Raw genomic sequence first — 20817 nt, forward strand, 5'->3', positions numbered from 1 at the left:
CGTCATCAATTTCACTTACCCATACGCAAGATGTGCAGGTAGGTGCACGTCGAGACGTCGTCTCGAAGGGGGAGACGGAGAGAAGAAGAGGGGAAAAAACACTGAAGAAAAATGAGAATAAAAAACAGAGAGCGAAGTGATCTCGAGTGAAGGCGAGATCGCAGTAATCGGTGGTACCGCAGCAACGCGACCGCGATGACCTTGACGCGGTGTGTGACCGCAGGACACCGAGAGCACCGTCGAGGGGGGGGGCAAGACGCCCATTATCCTACGACCTCGTTAACCGGCTTGACTCGGCGTTGGAGCGGAAAGTAAAGTTATTGCTGGTAAACAGGAAGGCAGACTCTTCCATCTTGGAATTGAATTCGCGATAATTGCGTTGCTGCAGGGTGAGTGCACCTGTCGAGGAGAGGGTGAGGAGGAACGCCGGCATGGCGCAGGGGAATTGCATGCAAGTTCGCAACCGCCAACAGTCGGCGAAACTCTGTGTATGAATCGAACAAACCTTGGCTGGCTCCGGGGTGAAAACACTATATCCTGCTTCCATCGAAACTCCTCCTGGGGAAAGACGGGAAACTTTAGCTCGATGGTTACGCTCCTTTTTTCCGAGGACTAGCGCAGTCGGCTCCTTATAGGTCAGGGCTGCAACTAAAGATTTTCGATGATTAGGTACGTCTAGGCTTTTCTAGAGTACAACTGTGAAAAGTAAACAACGCGACGACCGAGTATTACGGAGGTAAGAATAATAATGGAAAAAGGCGATAGTAAGAAGGATGGCAAATTGGAATCACTTATTTACTAGGAATCAGAGAGTGATAAGGGGACTTGACGAAACGGAGAATTGGCTTAATTAAAAGCGTTAACGAGGTTCCCGGGTAGCGGTATTGCATCTAATGAGGGTGGCTTTTTTCAAGAGTTTTGGGAACGAAACTCCTTGTTTACTCAATCGCAAAGTGGTGTTGTTCCTAAGCGGAAAAGTAAGCCACACGTAAGATCGAGTTACTTCGTTAATTGTTTCATTTGTTATTTTTTCTCGTCTTTTCTCTCGGCTTTTATCACTGATGCGAAATCATTACGCGGAATGAAATGCTAATAAAAGAAGATTATATTAGGTTTCGCTGTTGCGGTTATGAAAATGACGAAATCCATAGATGTCAAATAATCTGGACACCATTCTTCCGAAGCCTGTATCTCGGAAACTAGTGATTTTCGGGACTCCTGTCCACGAGAACTTTTGATCGAGAGGATACGTACCGTAACATACTGGAAACCCAGCCAATTCGACCGGGAGCCAATTTCCATAAGGATTCCGCGGGGTCCTTTGCTGATGAATTTCGAAGGCTGTTCCATGTCTAAGGATATCACGATAACAAGTATGGGGAATATAAGCCGAGCAAGATGATGGAGAGACACGAGATGGCTCCGAGGCTCAAGTCAAAAAGGCGAGGCGTGCGTTATTTGGTATATAAGGGGCTTAACGCTTACATGCAGACATGCCCCCACGTATACCATCGCCGCTCTCCGTCCACGCGGGATAACATCTTAAGCCAGAGGGCACAAGGCGCAGTCGGTAATTGAAACCGTGTTCCACTAATTAGATTAGGTGGTTATTCGTTTTATTTTTTAGACCGCTTCTCTTATACACTTCACTGCACCCTTCCGCTTTTTCACTTTCGAAAATGCATATTATTACGTATATCGTAGGCCTCGAAGGGCAAGCCGCAGCGTTGTAGGTGCGCAGGAACGGGACAGAGCCGGGTCCCGTTAAGAGGAAAATTCCCCCGGGAACACTAGTTTCTTCTGTTTTTTGAAAATACTTCTCCGGGTGATGTTTATACGTATCCCGAACCTCCCCCCAAGGAGAAAAAGAAGGTGCTTATTCGCCAGCCCCGGAATAACAACCGCGGCTTTTTATTTGAGGCGGGCTGGAATAGGTACCCACCTCGATTAAGCTTCTCGCGAGATTAAGATACGCATCTCGCAACGAGGTTCCCTCGCTCGGGATATTTTCACGTTAAATCAAATTATACCTCGTTTGTTTAATTAAATCGGCATGACTGTATACCAATTGCCTGTCAAGAAAATATTTGCTTCTTCGACGATGGTCAATACCTATGTCACGATACTTAGCTAATCCGTAATGACAGGAGTTATAAGCTCCAACTCACGCATTTGGCACAACTCGTCACCTCATCCTTACAGCTCACTTCCGGCGCGACTGACGATGTCAACATCGATTATTCATTCGATCCTAACGAATTGTTTTCTTTCAACGACCATTTGATAAGTAACGATTTACGTTGACGAAATATCATTCTGTAGATAAATTCAACTTACATGCAGGTTGGATCGAAGGACGTGTTTTATCGACTGGCATGTACGCCGATAATTACGATTGACGTGTAACCACATAGTTGATTTTATACGACCCGTGTCCGGCTGCGATGTACCGCAGCGATTAGTAACGTCAGGGGGAAAGAAAAGGAGAAAGAAAATGTTTGTTTATTCTACGCGTCACGTTTCGGTTTCCATTATTTATCGTTTAATAATTGATTAGGTAAAAGTTTCTCTGGGAGTGTCTTCGTAAGATACCGACACCGGAGTTCTTTGAATGGAAAAATTAATCGGTATCGCGTGTCCGGGCAAGTAGGTAGGCAGGTAGGTGCTTACCTAGGCAGATATACGTATACCAATACCGATTAACCACGCACTTGCAGTTGGAGCCTGCGGGGTCTGAACGAGTGGTAAAATTCTATTACGATTGTAATATAAGCCGACCGTCGGTTCTGTTTCACCGTCTTCTCGTCTCCCTTCTCTCTCTTCCCTTCCCCTCCTTATTGCTCGGCAGCGGGTTAAACGTACTTGCCGACGACGGGCCGATTCACTTCGGATCCCCCGGATCGCTCGATCCATCCGGTGTTCGACCGATTCATTGCCAGGCAATCAAAGAAGTTCTAATAACCTACGTCGGTCGGGGGACGCCAAGAGCAGGTTCGTCTTATCTGGCGTTTGAATCGGAAACCAATTTGAAAGCAATATGATGCTCATCGCCTCCGCTTATCTGATCTCCGGTGCCCAATAAACCGCTCTTGGATTTAGCCCGATTATCCCGGATGAGCTCCTTCAAGTCGAAACCGCTCAAACTCCTAGATTTTCTCAAACTTTATCAAACCCACCGCAACCCGTTCGTGATTCGTGCATTCGGCTAGAATTATCCATCTTTCGTCGACGCTCTTATTCGCTTCCGACGAGTATTGCAGGCGAAAATACCGCCCGTTTATTCCTATCCTCGTATCTCGATGTAGGTAGTAATACCAAATGACAGTTTGGTCGTATGAACCAGGCGGATGGTCGGAGGTCCTAATTGCGGCGGTAAAATCTCTCGCGGGTCCGAGTCACCGTCGTCCTTCGGGAGGACATGGATACGGATATTTATGGACCGAGTGTATATCCAGCCCGCGCGCCACGGACCACCGTGTGGAAACTGGAAAGGCCATTTTTGAAAACCAAATTTATGATGGCCAAATTAGGGGTTTGCCCGGCTAGATTCGACGTGGCGTGTTAGCCTATTATTATATACCTCGAGTGCCGTCAGTCTATGGTATTAAAAGGGAGCCTGATTCCGTGTTATAAATTAACAATAAATCTCCGGGTACCGGAAATTCAATTTACAATCAACCCGACCCGCTCCGCGTTCCATTCTCTTCATCCACAGATATTTCCAACCGCTTGCCAATCCTTTGACAATTAAATCCGTGGAGAAAACGTATTTTCGTTACAACGCGTGCACGTAAGGTAACTATCCAGATCCAGAAATCCGGAGACTTTTCCTCCCCCCGATCGCCCTAATCTATACTCGAGATCGGCAGATACCGCGGCTGATACCGTGCCAACAATGGGATAAAGAAAAGATTTCAACCACCGGAAATGACGTTTTGAAAAAGGTTACACCACCCATAGGGAGCCGGTATTTAACGATCAACTTTCCAGATAACAGGTCGCCGGGAAGGAGATTTTATCGGGTCACACCGGTGCGTGTATGTATTTTTTTAATTTTTTTTTTTCCATTTCTCTACACATTCAATTCTCTTTCACCACCGGAACTGCATAATGCAACGGTTTAAATATTTTTATCCTTTCTGTCGTTCTTCCTCGTATATCGTACAAACGTGAAGATAAAACGGTAAGTACGTGTGACGGATAATTGAAATTCACGGGTTTCTGGATAAAACTCTCTTTGTCATCGTACGGCAATTAGGCAGTGTCTGATTATATATCTATATAATATAGAGGTGGAAATCGAATTCTCGTAGAAGTCCGAGAGGTTAACCAGATCCTCTATGCGACGCTGAACAGACCCGAATGGTACCGCGAGGATTATAAACTCCACGGAGGCAAGCCCGAGCTGATCCCCATCCTCTCCTCGCCCCGTCAAGGGTGAAGTTGAATTTGTCGTCACGGGATAAGCTAGTCGTCCCTCGACTAACCCTTATGCATATATGTATGCATCCAGCCCTTGTATTACAGACCGGTATGCAGGGTGGTCCGGACCTACGCGTAAGTCCGCAAACGCTTTGCTATCGTCCGATGTAAGGTCGTTGAGAATGTTCAGGACAATGTTCGCGGAGCGATCGCGTCTGCCGAGTGATATTCAACTTGACGCGAAATTAGTCAGGCGCCGCGTTAACTGGGGGTGGGTGGGGTTCGGCTGAACTTGCTAAAATCATACCTATCTTACGACGTTTTTTTTAAGAGAACATGAATATAATTAGAGCAATTTGAATTTAAGGGCTTTACTATTTACAGTTTCAAGAACGTTTTAGAATTTTTGCATTGAAATTAATAACAAAATGGCGGCATGGCGCATACAAGTAGCGAACGACCACGTTTTCAATACTGTGGCGGAGATTCCTCGGTCAATTTTTGACCGATCAACTTGAAGTTTTGCCGCAATCCTTAAAGCTTGTTTATAGATTCGAGCTCGCGGTTTGATTTTTGAATTTGAATCCCAAAATTTTTTTTAACAACTTCTTGGTCGAAAAACGAGTTTTCTTTTGTTAATAATCCTATATATTTGAAAGAAGACATTTTTTTAACAACATTTAAAAAGTGTTTTTTAATTCATGAAATTGTTTTATCTTTTACTTTTAGAAAAAATTCTAAATTGTTCTCGAGACTGTACATAATGAAACCATCAAACTCAAATTGCTCCAAGTGTTTCGATCTTCTTGAAACAAAAATAAAAAAAAAAAAAAAAACGTAAAAACAAGTATGATTTTAGACCGTCCAAGCTGTACCACCCCCCCCTTAATTGATCCCGCTGCGTGCGGTGGTGGAGCGTGGAGCACATGGCATAGCTGGTTCAAGGGTCTTGAAAAACGGAGGTGTTTAGCTCGGTATAGATGCAAGATAGGGTCCCGATAGGAACCTGGATTTACTTGTGCTTAGCTGAGAAAACATCACCTTTGACCTGGGAGGTCCGGAGTGATTTTATCAAGGAAACGCTGGGCGGGGCGCCAACCTGGAAGGTTTCAGTCGTGCGCTGACTATATTAGTATCCATGCGCACAAACACAAACACACGCAAACACACCCTGGCTGCAGCGTACGTCGTGTACGCCGCGTTTTCTACCATTATAATAGCTGCCAGCTCGGGGAAAGGGGAACCCTATATAGGCAGGAATTAATCCCACGGAATTTCTTTTCCCTCTACGTAGTCGTCTTTCTTTTTCACTCTTTTCATTATTAACAAAAAGATTTCCACGTGGATGTAGACTTGAACGGTCTCAATTAATGAACTCTCGGAACCACTTGTCGACTTTATCGCTTTTATTCCGTAAATGTTTCTTCGAGCCGTCGCTGCAATACGCTTGTTTCCTCTCCTTGTTCAATATTAATTATTAGCACGTGCAACACTGGCCGCCGTCGCGCCCCGCAGAGTCGAAACCCGTATTCTCTCTCCGTTAACAAAGATATTACGCCATGGTTAATTGACTTATTAATATAGGGCGGGCCAACCGTCCGCCCACGTGTTCATTTGCATCCGCCAGCCGCACAGGCACCGCATGCATACATGCAACCAAATACTTGCTCCAATTTTTTTTCCACCTCTCGCGTTTCCGTCTAATTCTTTTTAGCCCTTTTTCCCCCACCCCCTCTTCATCTTCATCTCCATATTTTTTTTTTTTTTACTCTCCCCCACCCATTTTTCATCAGTATAAAATCTTTCGAGTTAATTCTTCGAGCTCGTATATTCTACGAAATTAAACTCAGGAATTCACCATCCGTAGGAGGCACGTGTAGTACTAATTGTTCTTTTTTTCTTTTCGTTCAAAGAGGGAGGTGGTATAAATACACGATGACAAGAACCGTCCGCTGCGCTCGCCTCTATGAAATTGCGGTTGGTCTGTGTTCAGATGCGCAGCGCGGGTAGGTAGACGGGGAGGTATGTTCTCTACAAAACAGTTTTTGTCCGCTCGAGTGAAGAGCGACCACCACTGCGGGACACAACGCGGCTATGCGAGCGCTGCTCTTGGGACAGAACGCTTTTCATTAAATCCCCCGCCTCTTGCCCTTCATCACGCACGCTCACGCCCTCTCACCTCTTTCTCCCCGCTTTTCTCGCAACCCTTCCATTACCACCACCACCACTACTACTGGTTATACTATTTTACCGGTATTCGCCCCGCGCTTGTCACACCGATTACCAACAGCAGGTAGGTATAAAGGCGCACGCGACCAACTCGCAGGTGTAACGCGTTATTCTGTACTCCCGTTAATTCGCATCTCGATCTCTTTTATCGCTACCCACATATCGTATATGGAAAGAAACGATGCATAAAAACTTGGTGAAAATGCCACGAAAATACATCACAACGTGTAACACGGTATGTATGAGGTTGTATAAGAGGATATAAAAAAATGATTAGTTCATTTTTCAGCTGCGAGACGGAGGTGAAAGAAAAAAAAGGGGGTAGAAGAGAGATTTGCTTGTCTAGGAGTGCTTACTTGTATTGTGAGAATCTAACGGTCCGTGGCAAAAAGTTATTCATCTCGCTTCTTCGTCTCCTCTCGGGCAATAAACAGATTTTAATGTCGTTGGTTCATCCCGCGTCCATCCGTTACACATACCCACGTACGTACCTACGTACACACGATTCACACATTATACCCAGAGTGGTGGACACCGGGGATGAAAATCCTCTCGGGTTGTTCAGAGATGCTGCAGGCTTGTCCGACGTGCATAAATCCTAACCCTAGCCACGCCCCGGAGTCGAAAATACGAGAGAGGGTAACTTTTGAGGCTATGCCAAGACACACATTCGAGATTCGACCGCGCTTGCACAGTCAGCCCTCTCTGCAACCATCCCCCCCTTAATGCCGCCAGTGCCTATCTGCGTTTGCCTGCAGAGTTTTCGAGCGTCACAGCGGGGGGAGAAAAAACTAAAGCGAAAAACAAAATCAAAAAAAAAAATAAAATAAACACACACGCACGCGCGCGCACATCGGTTACGTTTTATCTTATTTTTTATTTTAACATTTGCGCGAAAAAAGGAAGAGGCATACTTCGTTTGTTTTCATCCCCCTTTTACTCTCTCTCTCTCTCTCTCTTTCCCCCGTCGTCGCGTCGCTCCGACTAGTTTCGAATGTTTCTCGTTCTCCTCTCGTTCTTCTCTTCCTCTTCTCTATCGCGGCATGGACGTTTAAACCGGACAGATGTTCTTCTCCTAATGGTTATATATACGCCTTGGGTGAGATATTTAGGCGTAACATATGGTCGTTACGGCTCGCTGGTACATATATCTAAGTTTCTTGTAAATAGACGGAGTAGTATATATACGCACGTGGGCATAAGAAGTGAAATTTGAATCCCGAACCGCGTTTCGTCACGCGCCCCGCGTGCATGCGGCACCACCGTGAAAACAGAGAATGAGAGAATGAGAGAATGAGAGAGAGAGAGAGAGAGACAGAGAGAAAGGATACGACGTAATCGAGTAGGTATATCAAAGCCTGGTAAACTTATAACGACTGGCAGAGTGTTTGAATTGGTTTATGCCCTAGTATACGCATGTAGTCGGATGTCATGTACGACATCACGCGTACATACCTACAGTATAATACGGTATGGTAGTGCCATCACCGAGTTCCGTAATCTCAGCCGTAGATCCTTGTTAATACGACGATAACGAGTCGCCTAATATATTACACAGTGATTTACAACCTGCTTACATATCTACGCCACGTATTAATGCCGGTAGAAGCAGCAGCAGCGACGGCGCTACGTAATATATGTATATATAATATATTCGCCCTTGGGTATACACATCTATACTTGGCGCAAAACTCATTCGCCAACATTATTTTACTACGAAATACGCGGGCACCTACGGGTATACAGGTGTCTTCGCAGACACGCGTTAACGGGGCTGTATACAACCGGCAACCGGATTCGAGTTAAGCCTCGCTTCCCGTTTCGATCAACGCCCCCGCATTACGGAAGCACGGCATCCACCATATCCACCATCCAGCATCGCACGGCTCAACATTTTATTCCCATCTTATACATCATTCAGTCGATTGACTTAACGTTAAGCGTATACGTATGAAATCTAGTCGACGGAGAGTCATTCCAGCAGGTTTTATAGAGATTTTTTTTTATAGTGCATTAAAAGCGGAATATTATAGATCCTAAGATTGAAACGAATTATAAAATTGAGACGACGGGTCGATGTGCATATTCACGAGATCGTTTCCACCGGCGTGTAGAGATGTAAGAAGGATACCGATTTGGTTTTATAATATGTTGTTCTTTCAATAAAATTCCTCTAGACTGAGCCCCCCTCGTCCCGTTAGGTACCAAAAAATAAATTTCTAGTGCTTGACTCTCTAGCAATTGGCTTTGGTCGCCGGGAAATTCACACTTTGTGCCGACTTTTTTGTAACTTCGGAAAATAAAAGGGCCAATAATTGGGTCTAAGCGTGTCGATGACTGGTACACTTACCTTACATACGGCACACGTTGTTCATGCCCGTACCTAATACGTGCTCACTTACCCACGGGCATGAAGACAGGAGGAAGTGTAGAAGGCGAAAGAAAGAGAAAAACCGGGTAGAACCGCCGGGTCAGAGGCTACGCGACGAGAGATCTAATCAGGGAACACGGGGCAGCTTTTAGTAAAGATTTTCGGTTCATTTGACCGCGTGTTTGCCGCATGTCGACGGAACGATGAAGGACCGAATTAATTCTCCTCCACACCTCGGTGTGAAGTACTTACTCGTGTCAGATCCTTTGCGGGATCCTGTAACGCGCCCTGCGCTGTTAAAAATTTCTGTATGTAACTTCCTGCACTGTAGTGGAAGTTTTATTCCGATACGGAGCAGGGAATTCACCGTACGTTTACTGTTTGTTCAATCTACAAGTACAATAAACTTACTTTTTTGTGCTTTTCCTATAAATTTTATTAAAATATAATTTTTTTTTTTTATCGTATATTCAAGAAAAATACATTGTAATTTACGTCGCTGCACCGAATTTCTAAAATTGCGATCTGATTTCGTAAATTGTGTGCAACCTCCGAACTTTTAAGACTGAATTCGATAATTTTTTTCCATCTACCGCCATTTTGTCAATTTCGATAAAAAAAAAAAGACAAGAAAAACCTCGATAGCAAAATAGCGGCTTTCATACTAATCATTAATCTTTTTATAGTTTTTTTCAGATAATATTTACGGCCAAAACCGTGTACACTACGAGGACATCTTTTTTTGTCAAACACATTTTCAACCGTTAAAAAATTTTTTTTAATTAAAACCAACGTTTCAAATTAATAAATTCTGAGTACTTTGATATGAATAAAAAAAAAAATCAGAGCGATTAGCGCATTTTAACCATCGAAAAAATAAACGCGAAAATCAGCTATTTTTCGACCCGTTACCCTAGGATGATCCCTTGACCTAACACATATTTGTTGAGTGTCATCCCAACTTGCGAATAGCACAGATCGGTTATAAATTTCCCCGGATTGAATCGTATGACACGGGTTTTTTCAAGTACACAAAAATTAGTCCCTGAGCTCAACTTTCCTCATTAAAAATATATTCCAGATTGACGATCGGTCCTCTGATCTTATCGGACGTATCGTGCAGGGCTTATTCTGTTCGTGAAGAGGCATCGGGTTATACCTGTTGTTTTTAATGTGACGGTTTGATCTTCGAAAATAATTGTACAGTTCCGAGGGAGTAATAGTTTCAGATAAAGAGACGACGGAAGAAAAGACAGAGGAGAGAATCAAAGTAACTAAACGAATGTTTCATTCCGAGCTTGTTGATAACATTTACTTAGAATTTTTCCTCTCTTTTATATAATTGTCTCCTATTTTAGAGCTTGTATATATTCTGCTCCGAGCTAATCGTTAATTTCTCGCCTCATTCCTCTGCAGTTAATTATATATAACCGTAATAAAATTGATGCTATTGAGCTTATACATGTATAAAAAGAAGTATATTATAAAATTAGGATAAAATTTTGAAATTCATACAAAAAAAAAAAATAACTGGTTGCAAAAACTACATGTATTTAAAAAATAAGAAATGAAGGTAATACGGCCTGGCACCTAATTCTCGATTGAACGGTAACAGCAGCTGTAACATAAGCGAGGACCAAATTAATCGTAAAGCGCCGCGATCGGATGATTTTAACTGTGGGTACATACCTAGAGACGTAAGCCAATTATTGGTAATGAGACTTAATGAATACGACTAACAAGGCTAATCCAGCTACCAACGAGCGGCATGTTTTCAATGTTTTTAATTATACTCCCCGCATAGCAAGATTGTCATCGGGAGTGTTGATTGGATTTCGTGATCAAGATCCCAACAATTTTCACTTCAATTACGCTCGAAATGAACTCCTTGGCAGGAATTTTTTACTTCGTGTACGGATCGGGATGGATTCGGTAGAAAAAAAAAAGGGACGAGAAAAAATTGAACTTTGCCATCGGTGCGGTCGACGCTGCGGGAAAACAAGGGCACCCTTCCTCCTCTTCCCAGTCAGTCCAGCACCAACTTCTATCGGCGACCGTTTTCGCCTGTCAACGCTTTCCCAACTTTCGAAAATCTCCGTCCGGGGTTTTATTACACGCAAGTATCCCGGTAGACCAAGGCTAGAAATACGCGGCATTTCGCTCACCGGTTTTAATACCCCGGAGCGGAGATCCACTGGATGTTGAAGCTACGCCCTAAATTCACCCGGCATATAATAAACTCCGCATAGAATATCTGAGCAGGGGAATAATACTACGGTATATCCGAATGGATAGTTCTCTATATACAGCGGCTGTGTGGGTATATAGAATGATCGGATTAATCCGCTCAGCCCGAAAATTTCTCAGCTCCGTGGGATGCGGCGCTGACTAATTGACGCGGATTATTATAGCCCAGATATTGTATAATTTCTCGATGTTTTAAGAAAGTGTATATTCGGGGAGAGAAAAAAAAAAAAAAGAAAATAATCTCAGTATCGCGGGACGAGCGCGACAGTCTGAAAATAAATTGAGAGAGGAGTGGCCGTGAATGAGAAAAATAAAGCAAAGCGAAGTGAAATACTAAGGAATATATACTGAAAAACGATGAGGGGGGAAAAAATGTCCAAGAGTAAATATATGCGAAGAAAGTTCGTTAATTACTAGAATTAAGGTTGTCGAGTGATAATCAGCCGGGCCAGGCACGCGAGCCAATCAAAAAACCGATAAGAATTAACGGACCGAGTATACGTATACATATATCTATATATATATACATATGTGTACGTATACTATATACGAGGATGTTGTACAGTCCTGGTGACACCTCATTAAATGCTAAACCTGCGGTGTAAATCTTGAGTTAACATCTTAATACGAAGTTAGAACAACGCGATGATATTCTCCGGCTTTAGCGTTACATTATGTACAAGTCTCGACGAAAATGAAGAAAAAGTCAAGCTTTGTATATACCTACACGCCTATAATACATAAGAAAGAAAAATTCTAGCCGAATCCCCTGTGACGATTCAATCGCCGCGGAGTCTCGAACGAAAAAAGGACATTCCTGTATCACCGTGCGCTCGGCTTTACAGTACTCAAAATAAAACGTTTGAAGGACAGACATTTATACGAGCCGCATTTCCGTGCGACGCGGCGGGGTTATAAAAAATATTTTCCTCGTCGCGTATATTATAATATAATACGGCAAGACAAATTTCAAGTTGGGGATGGAGAAAGGAAAATTGCAGACATTATGCACTGTAACGAGGTTGCGGGATTACAGGTGTTCGGATGATTTGAATTTAACTACGCACCCCGTGAGGGGTCGCGAACTGTTGTTAAGTTACTATAAGCTCGGCGAGTGCGCGAGTGTGTGTAAGTGTAATTATTTACCAAGAACTCTATACGGAAGTTGGCTCATTCAGGTTAAGCGAATATACATATATTATCTGAACAATATTGTAAGAGGCGAAGAGTGTACATGTATGTATAAATGTAAGTCAGACTCAGCAGGACGGTTCTGGTTATCGCCTCTCCTTCCGGTGCCCGAACAAGTTTTCAGGGCGAGGTTCAAATTCCGAATTCGAAAGTATCGAAATTCCGAATTTTTCGATGATGAAACTTAGTGTACACCAATCAAATTTTGAAGAAACATCAAAGTTTCGAACGGCACGAAACCCGACGCTCAAAGTTACGAAGAGGCGTAACTCCGAAAAGTCAAAGTTCCGAGATTACGAAAATGAGAAAATTTTAAAATCTGAAACTTCGAAATTCCGAATGCTTCAAGATTTTTAGGACCGTGAATTTCACCACTTTGATGTGTGTTTGCTTTCGATTTTCGATACTTTGACGTTCGGAATTCTGGTTCTTCCGATTTTCGGTTTTCCCCATTTTTTTACACCGACTCGTTGAGTAGGTAAAGTACGCTGTGTGGGTATATTTTAATTTTTCGGAATTTTACTCTATCGAAAATTTATTTTCCGCAACATTGCTCTGTCGTAACTTGAATTTCTGGAATCTTGCGTTTCGGAATTTCGATCCGTTGGTTTTCCGGCGATTTGAAACTTCGGTGTTTCCAAAAAGATTGATTTCTTTACTTCCAGTTTCCCCGCCAAATAATTCGGAATTAGGCGCTTTCGGAACTTTTCAAATTCGGAACTCCAACCCCGTCCCAAGTTTCCAAATTCTCCCTGTAGTACGCGCGTGCAATAATCGAGCGGCAAGGGGTGAGGTAAATCTAATTCAAGCAATAAAAAAGTTCAGAGAAAGATATCCGCTGGTCCCCAAAGCATGAAATTCACGTCCCGCATATCCGCCGGCAATCGTACGTCCGTTATTCGTAATAACGAAACACCTACGTGCAAAGAAATTGTTCGGTTCCATGTGTAAGTGTACCTTACACGTATTGCGGGTATTGTAGGTATCTACTATTGCCTACCCCGTGATAACTCGGGGTAGAAACTTGGCAATATAATTTCAAGGCGCGGACAACTGAGTCTCGATTCGACTGGATTACATAAAGACGATACTGCGAAAGGGAGGATTTATACCGTAGTTTATAGTATACATGTATGTGTACAGTATGTATATTGTATACTATAAATTCGGACCCGTCGCCGCGAAGTTTATAATATATCTGTACGTGGATATCATACAGTTTATTCTGAAAGAATATTCTACCTCGCTGCGAGATTCAACGAGCCGTATGCGTCTAGTCTACGGTTAAAAATTTCAGCCGATGCGTTGGAACGCTTGCAATTTCAATTCTTCGCACAGAAACACAATAACGCGTGCATATACATTACATACCAAAGCCGAAGACGACGAGTCGAATAATCTTATGCAACTTACCAGCCAATTGAATAACGTTTATTTTAGTATTAATTACTGACCCGATAAGAATATCATATAATTTCTAATTGACGTTTTTTTTTTTTTTTTTGATTACCTTTTACAGATCTGTCTACTGGGCTTTGTTGTGGCGGAAAACACGTCGACGGACGACACTTCAAGAATTTCTCACACAGACAACAGCTTGGAGGTTGATACCGTGGCACAGGTAAGCAGAACGAAGACTCGCATCTTAAATTAAAAAAATATGAATGTTCAAACGAAAAGTTTAAAAGGCATTTTTCACGGTTGAGATAGGTCGACGGAACCGGTGAAGAAAAATACCGGGAGTAAGAGGACCGCGCACGCCGAGAGGCGTGAAATTTCTCGTGTCAAGAAATAAGTCAAAGCAATGCGGCTAGAGCATCTCGTCTTTTGAATTTATTCACAAGACTGAAACGCACTGTGATGAAAATTAAGGACAGAATCTGCGAGATGCGCGCAAAACAAAAGCCATGAAAAATAAATAAAAAGATGACGAATATATAACACAAGTTGAAATTAAGTTTAAGCACCTGGCGCAAAATCGTCGAGGATGAATGATGACGGGGTGAGCTTTAAGTTCCGAATTTCAAAAGTTCCGAAACCGCCTGATAACGAATCATTTAGTGACCAAGCTTGAAGTAAAGAAATCAAACTTTTGAGAAACAACAAAGTTTCGAATTGTCGGAAACTCGGCGACTCAAAGTTCCAAGATGCAAGATTCCGATAACTAAAGTTGCGACAGAGCAAAGTTCCGAAAAGTAACGTTCCGATAGAGTAAAATTCTGAAAGTCAAAATATACCTACCGATACAGATTGGTTTACTCATCGAATTGGTGTGAAACATCGAAAATATCAGGATTCCGAACGTAAAAATATGGAGAATCCAAAACAAACGAAGATCAAAGTCGTGAAATTTCACCGAGCCAGAAATTCACAGAAATGAAAATCTTCGATCATTCGGTATTTCGATGTTTCAGCTATTTGAATTTTCTCATTTTCGCACTTTCGGAATTTTTCCATTTCGAAACTTTGCACTTCCTAAATTTTGAGCGTCGGTTTTCGGATCATTCGAAACTTTGATGTTTCCTCAAAGTTTGATTTCTTCACTTTAACCTTCGACACTAAGTAATTCAGAATTTGGCGCTCTCGGTACGTTTCAAATTCGGAATTTCCAGCCCGTCCCATTACAACGTTCTCTGGGGCTGGTATGCATGCGGTCGTATAACATCTACAGCATGTACGTGCAAAGAGCACCGCCGAGTTGCGGGTATACATCGAAAAAGAAGGGGTGGATTTAGAGGTTGGTAAAAGAGGTTCGCTTCACTGCCCGCAAGGCGTGCACACAGCAAGCCAACTCAAATCTTCCTCCGAGTGGTGAGCTGCATTCTAAAGTGTCGCCGCAAGAAAAACCGAGGTGATTGTGAGGATTGGATAGTCGATGCGGTCGGTCGGTCGGGATCCCGCAAAACGCGATGCTGCGCTTTTCACGCCAATTAGTTTTTCACCATTCGCAAAGTGAGATGTCGAGACACCTCCACGTTTCTCGTCCTCTCTCAGTATATTTTCACCCGAGAATAAGCCGCGGGGGGTGAAAACAATTCTCTCCGTCTCTCCCTTCCGCAATTTTTTTCTCCATTTTATTACCGCACGCTTCATTCAATTTTCCCTCATTTTATTTGCGACTCTCTTGTGTTCCGCCACGTTCGGGAAACGTTTACCCGCTTTTTCGCCCGCGTGGAAAATTCGCTCCTTGATCTCATCGTTGCTCGACGACTCGTTCTTCCGTCCAATATGTACAAGACCATACGTGCTCATCGCAGTTGAGGTATTATTCGACGGATATTCCCAACCAAACGAGAATCTCGGTGAGAATATTCAACACTTCGCGACGAGATAAAAATCTGAATAAAATCAATCATAACCAAGTCGATAAGGTAATTCGTTTTGAATAATAACAATGCCAAGAAGTTCTTAATAAATTCTTTGAAAAAACATTTGTGTAACAAATCTCTATTGAGAATTTTTTTACTTTATTTGAAATGAATTCATTGATTCTTCTGAATACTTGTGAATTTTTTTGGAATTTACCACGGTTTTGAATAATTCCGTTTTCCACACTTTTCTGACGCTCTATTTATAAAACTATTCGTTCCATGTCTCTGAAACTTCTTCAGCGTAATGGTTAACGATTTACGAAAACCTATACAAAATTTTAGGACTCTCGAACCACTTTAACATCGCCGAAGATTCCAAAAAAATTCATAGATATTCAGAAGAACCGGTGCATTCATTTTGTATGATGTAAAAAAAAAATTTTACTAGCGATTCGTTAAATAAATTTTTGTTTAAACAATTTATCGACAACTTTTTGGTGTGATTATTAATTCAAAACGAATTATCTTATCAACTTGGTTACGATTGGTGTCCTTCAGTTTTTTTTTATCTCATCGCGGAGTGCTCAATATTCTCACCGAGATTCACTTCTAGTTGGGAATATCCGTCGAATAGTACCTTAAACTTTACTTCCGAACGATTCTCCATGTCGAAATTCTATACGAAGAATTATTTTCAACTTTACCGAGGCGATTCCTCGGATACACTCAGGTACATTCGTAATGTCCGACAGACGAATCGGAGGAGTCGTCATCCTCGGATATCGAGGAGAAGGGCCCTTGGCCTTTCAAACACAGATAATTGGTTTGTTACGTTCAATTATATTATACGGACAAGAGATCGCTGCTTCGAGCTGCCGGTTTCAAAAGACTCTTTCACGTTGTTACTCTCGTTATACTTCTGCAGATATTGCGGAGAATCGCGGCGCAGGGTCACGAGGATAATGCTCTGTGTGTATAGGTATACGGACAAAAATGTATTATCGGTTTCCAAACAGAGAGAGAGAGAGAGAGAGAGAGAGAGAGTCGGGATTCGATACTGGCATTAAATATGTAGTGGAATAGGAACCCGAGTCCACTTTTGTATTCATTTATTTAAATGTAACCTTATTGCGTATATGTATACATTTTCGCAGAGCCGATAGAATGATATAATGACGTGTAGTGGCGCGAGAAGAGGAGCGAGGGAATGAATTTCGTTGTAACTCGCAGTTTCGAATCCGTCGTGGGTAGAAAAATCAAAAAGTCAAACTGTGATCGTACGCGATTCGATTCGACGTTTCGCTCACATGTTTCATGAAGAAATGGCGGAATAAACGTAAAACGGAACCAGCGTTCCTTTCACGTTTTTACGGCGAATATTTTATACCGATAAGTAACTAGAGTCGGATAAAGTGGTAGGGAAAGAGAGATTTTTTTTCTCTCTCAAATCTTCAAACGGTCACGCGGAAGCATAAAATTTTGTAAAATCATTCGGAGCACACACAAGGGGGGAGGGCGAGGCGGTCGTCGGGTAGATAAACTTTCTTCTTTTCTCTTTCAGGGTTTCACCGGCAACCGAGAAACGGGGGGGAAAGCTAATGGACATACAATAAAAATACGTCATGGTTTTCCAAGAATTCTTATTCTTCGAAGACAAACGACATTTGGATACTCGAAAAGCTAGCCTGGCTTTCCTCTCCGCGGTTCACTTCCATTCCATTCCATTCCATTCGATCCCCGTTCTCCTGGCATCTAAAGCCTTCGCAAAGTTACTTATGCATCCAGGCTTACGTATCCATACACACACGCCTAGGTACATATGTTTTCATCGAAATAACTCACGAGATCGCGATACTTGTCTGCGAAAAATATCGAACCTAATTCGCGCCGATCACGAAATTGCACCGACATTTTTTTAAAACGAAACCTAGACGTGCTCTCAACTTTATTTCCACCCTGGTCGTCGTTCAGGTGTTGTACACGATATCCCGCGGTGCAGGGAACGTATAGGTACTGGAGGCACCGAGCTAGTAAATCACGCCGATCGATTCGGAAGAAGAGGTGGAGAGCTGGACCGACGAATTTTTCACGAGCTTGGTGCATTAGGTGCAGTTACCAGCCGCGGCATCGCCTCATTAACCGACAGCCTTTTTTTTTTCTTGAACTCGCTGGAAGTTCTCATCGGCTAAAGAGGACTATAATTATATAAAAGCTACGTTGTAATTCGCGGAATATTGAGTATTCGATATTGCTCGAAATAAACCGATGATTAGAAGGAAGGGGAGAAACATAGAATTTTTCGTTCGGCTGGTCTGCGCTTTCAACGAGGCGGGGTTGAAGTTCCAAATTTGAAAAGTTCCGAAAGCGCCTAATTCCGAATTATTTGGTCGCAAAGCTTGAAGTAAAGAAATCAAACTTTTCGGAAACAACAAAGCTTTGAATGATCGGAAACCCGACCGATCAAAGATCCGAAATGCAAGATTCCAAGAATTCAAGTTCCGATAGAGCGAAATTCCGACAAATAAAGCTTCGATTGAGTAAAATTCCGAAAATTAAAATATACTCATACAGCGTAGTTTACTCGACTAGTGGGTGCAAGGAATTGGAAAAACCGAAAATCAGAACGACCAGGATTTCGAACGTAAAAATGTCGAGGATCCGGAAGAAAGGAAGATGAAAGCGGTGAAATTTTACCAAGTCAAAAATTCATGGAACTGAAAATCTTGAATCATTCGGAACTTTGATGGTTCAATTTTTTTAACTTTACTCCATCTCGCGTTTTCGGACCATTCGAGACTTTGATGCTTCGTCAAAGTTTGATTTCTGTACTGTAAGTTTTGCGATCAAAAAATTCGAAATTTGACGCCTTCGTAACTTTTCAAATTCAAAACTTTACCTCCGCCCCCTGTCGACGATAGTCAAGCCGACCTCTCAGGCCCTCCGGTTTTCGGGGCAGACGTCGCGGCGTTGATTGACTTCGATTGGATATCGAGCCCTGCCGGATTACAAGTTACAGGCAGGCGGTGAGACAGCTATGACGTTCGACGCGTCGAAACTCTCCCCCCTTCCGTGTACACGCAGAGTTAAACAGGAAGAACGACGGGTTTCCGTTCCTCTTTCTCCGTCGTCGGGCAAACTTTTCCACAGCGTTGAGAGAAATCGATCCGACCGATCGATCGAGGCACGTATGTCTTTGACATCGCGCTCGCGGCGAACAGAAAAGTGCGTGACGTAGTGTTAGGGTCGTTAGCTCGGTTAGCTGGTTCGAGTTTCACCCATTTCGGGGCTTTTCACCCCGCTCTTGGTGCCCGAAGTCGCGGCGCGTATCGTCCAGGTGCGCCTAATGTTCCTTCTTCTTCGAACTGTTACCGACCCTCTGCCTATTACGATCCGTTCTTCGTCCAGCTTGCGCAGAACGTACTGACATTTCGTTCTCTCCGTTTCATGCGAAAATGCACAATCATTTTTCCTCCCTTTGTCATACTTTGCCTGATAAAGTAAGCATTTCAGTCCGACTAAGTAAGTTTTGTACGAAAGTGGTGGTTATAAATGGCAAGTTTTCTTGCAATATTTTAAATTTCTCTAGATTGAAAATACCCGAGTGAATTCAGCGTTGTGAAATCAAGTCGGGGCGAAGCGCGTCAGGGGAAAAGTTGCATTATAAACTTGGGGTTGCTGCGGAGGTATACGTATAATACATCTTACAGATACGAAACGAGTCAAGGACTGTCTTGGTCAATTAATTCATGAATTACTTTATAAGTGTGTAATAAAGCAATGGATATAGCTGAACACAGTCCGTCGGAGCGCGGAAACAGCTGGAAGTGAAAAGTTTCTGCGGGGCAGGCGATTCAAGCGAGCGAAGTATATTTTTCTAACTAAACTGAAAGTTGGTGGCTGATATGCAGGTTCATGCTTTTCCTTATTTGACTCGAAATTTTTTCTTCTTCTTCTTTTTCTCTCCACATATTCTTTAGTTGTTACAGTGAAGACGAATCTTGAATAAGTAGGTCAAATAAGAACGCAGTGATTTTTTTCAACGTTTTGCCTCTTGGTACGTCCCCCCTCAGGGAATTTCGTTCCATTGAAACCGAAGGTGAGGCATTTTTCTGTCCAATTCGAATATGCAAGCATAATGTTGGAAATCGGTATAAAGTACGAAGTAACTGACCATATTTACAATATAAGAGTCACGTATATGGTCAGTTACTTCATACTTTATACCGATTTCTGACATTAAGCTTGTATTCTCAGATTTGACAAAAAAAATGTTTTACCTTCCGTTCCAACGGAATAAAAATCCCTGCGGCCGGAACATCGGAAAAAATTACTTCGTTGTTATTTGACCTACTTATCCAAGATTCGTCTTGACAATTACACTTTGAGGTCAAGACTTCCCTCGTCCTTAGTTCTTGTAACATGGGTGGTCAGAATCTGACCAAGTTTGAATAGGTAAAAAGAGATATTTTTCGCGTTTTTGTACGTATTTTTCAACACTTCTCGAGGACGCGGAAGTTCAGGAAAAGCGGAAGCGGGGATAATCGATTGTAGAAGTAGCGAAGGCGACCCGCACCCGCATATTGCGTGGATTGCAAGTGTGACGGGAGGCTAAACTGTGTTTCTGCGGTTTCCCCCAGGGATAATTGGCAGCAAGTCTCGTCGTCACGGTTATGACCGACACTTTATTAGGGTGAAACCAGGATCCCCTACCATATTACAAGGGAAATAAAATACGAGGAATCGATTTGAGGTCCCGCGTTACGCGTCACAGTTTCCCGTAAACGTTTCGCAGGATGAAATATCGTCTCTGAACGATGAAATTACACGTACATAGGGATCGAGGTCGAAGCAGGGTGGCGAAGGACTGCCAATTTTATACAATGAGTATAAAATTTAATTATTTCACGAAATTTTCGACCCTATACCCAGTTTGCCAAAGGCTAATAAGAAAATATCTCGACACGGATGTTTTCCATTACCTGTAAGAAAGATTTCGAATCTCCAGGGGTGAGAAAATTTGACTAGTTAAAATTGGCGGGAAAAATG

The 20817-nt window shown here is 42.7% G+C and overlaps 2 protein-coding genes across 8 annotated transcripts in view; one reads left to right on the forward strand and one right to left on the reverse strand.

The window, feature by feature from the left end:
- The window catches only part of LOC124295596, a 110645-nt gene that overhangs the window by 48528 nt on the left and 41300 nt on the right, over positions 1 to 20817 (reverse strand). For all 4 annotated transcript variants that reach the window (XR_006905487.1, XR_006905488.1, XM_046746073.1 and 1 more), the window contains one exon: positions 506 to 648. Coding sequence is in view for 2 of the 4 variants with exons in the window: in XM_046746073.1 (XP_046602029.1) it covers positions 506 to 648 (143 nt within the window). In the remaining 2 variants the exon portion in view is untranslated. The remainder of the gene's footprint in view (positions 1 to 505; positions 649 to 20817) is intronic.
- Positions 1 to 20817, forward strand: part of LOC107220852 (protein madd-4) — a 94196-nt gene that overhangs the window by 39535 nt on the left and 33844 nt on the right. For all 4 annotated transcript variants that reach the window (XM_046746058.1, XM_046746059.1, XM_046746060.1 and 1 more), the window contains exon 2: positions 13980 to 14081. In XM_046746058.1, the coding sequence (XP_046602014.1) occupies positions 13980 to 14081 (102 nt within the window). The remainder of the gene's footprint in view (positions 1 to 13979; positions 14082 to 20817) is intronic.

This window comes from Neodiprion lecontei, chromosome 7, assembly GCF_021901455.1.
Source record: "Neodiprion lecontei isolate iyNeoLeco1 chromosome 7, iyNeoLeco1.1, whole genome shotgun sequence".
NCBI lineage: Eukaryota > Metazoa > Arthropoda > Insecta > Hymenoptera > Diprionidae > Neodiprion > Neodiprion lecontei.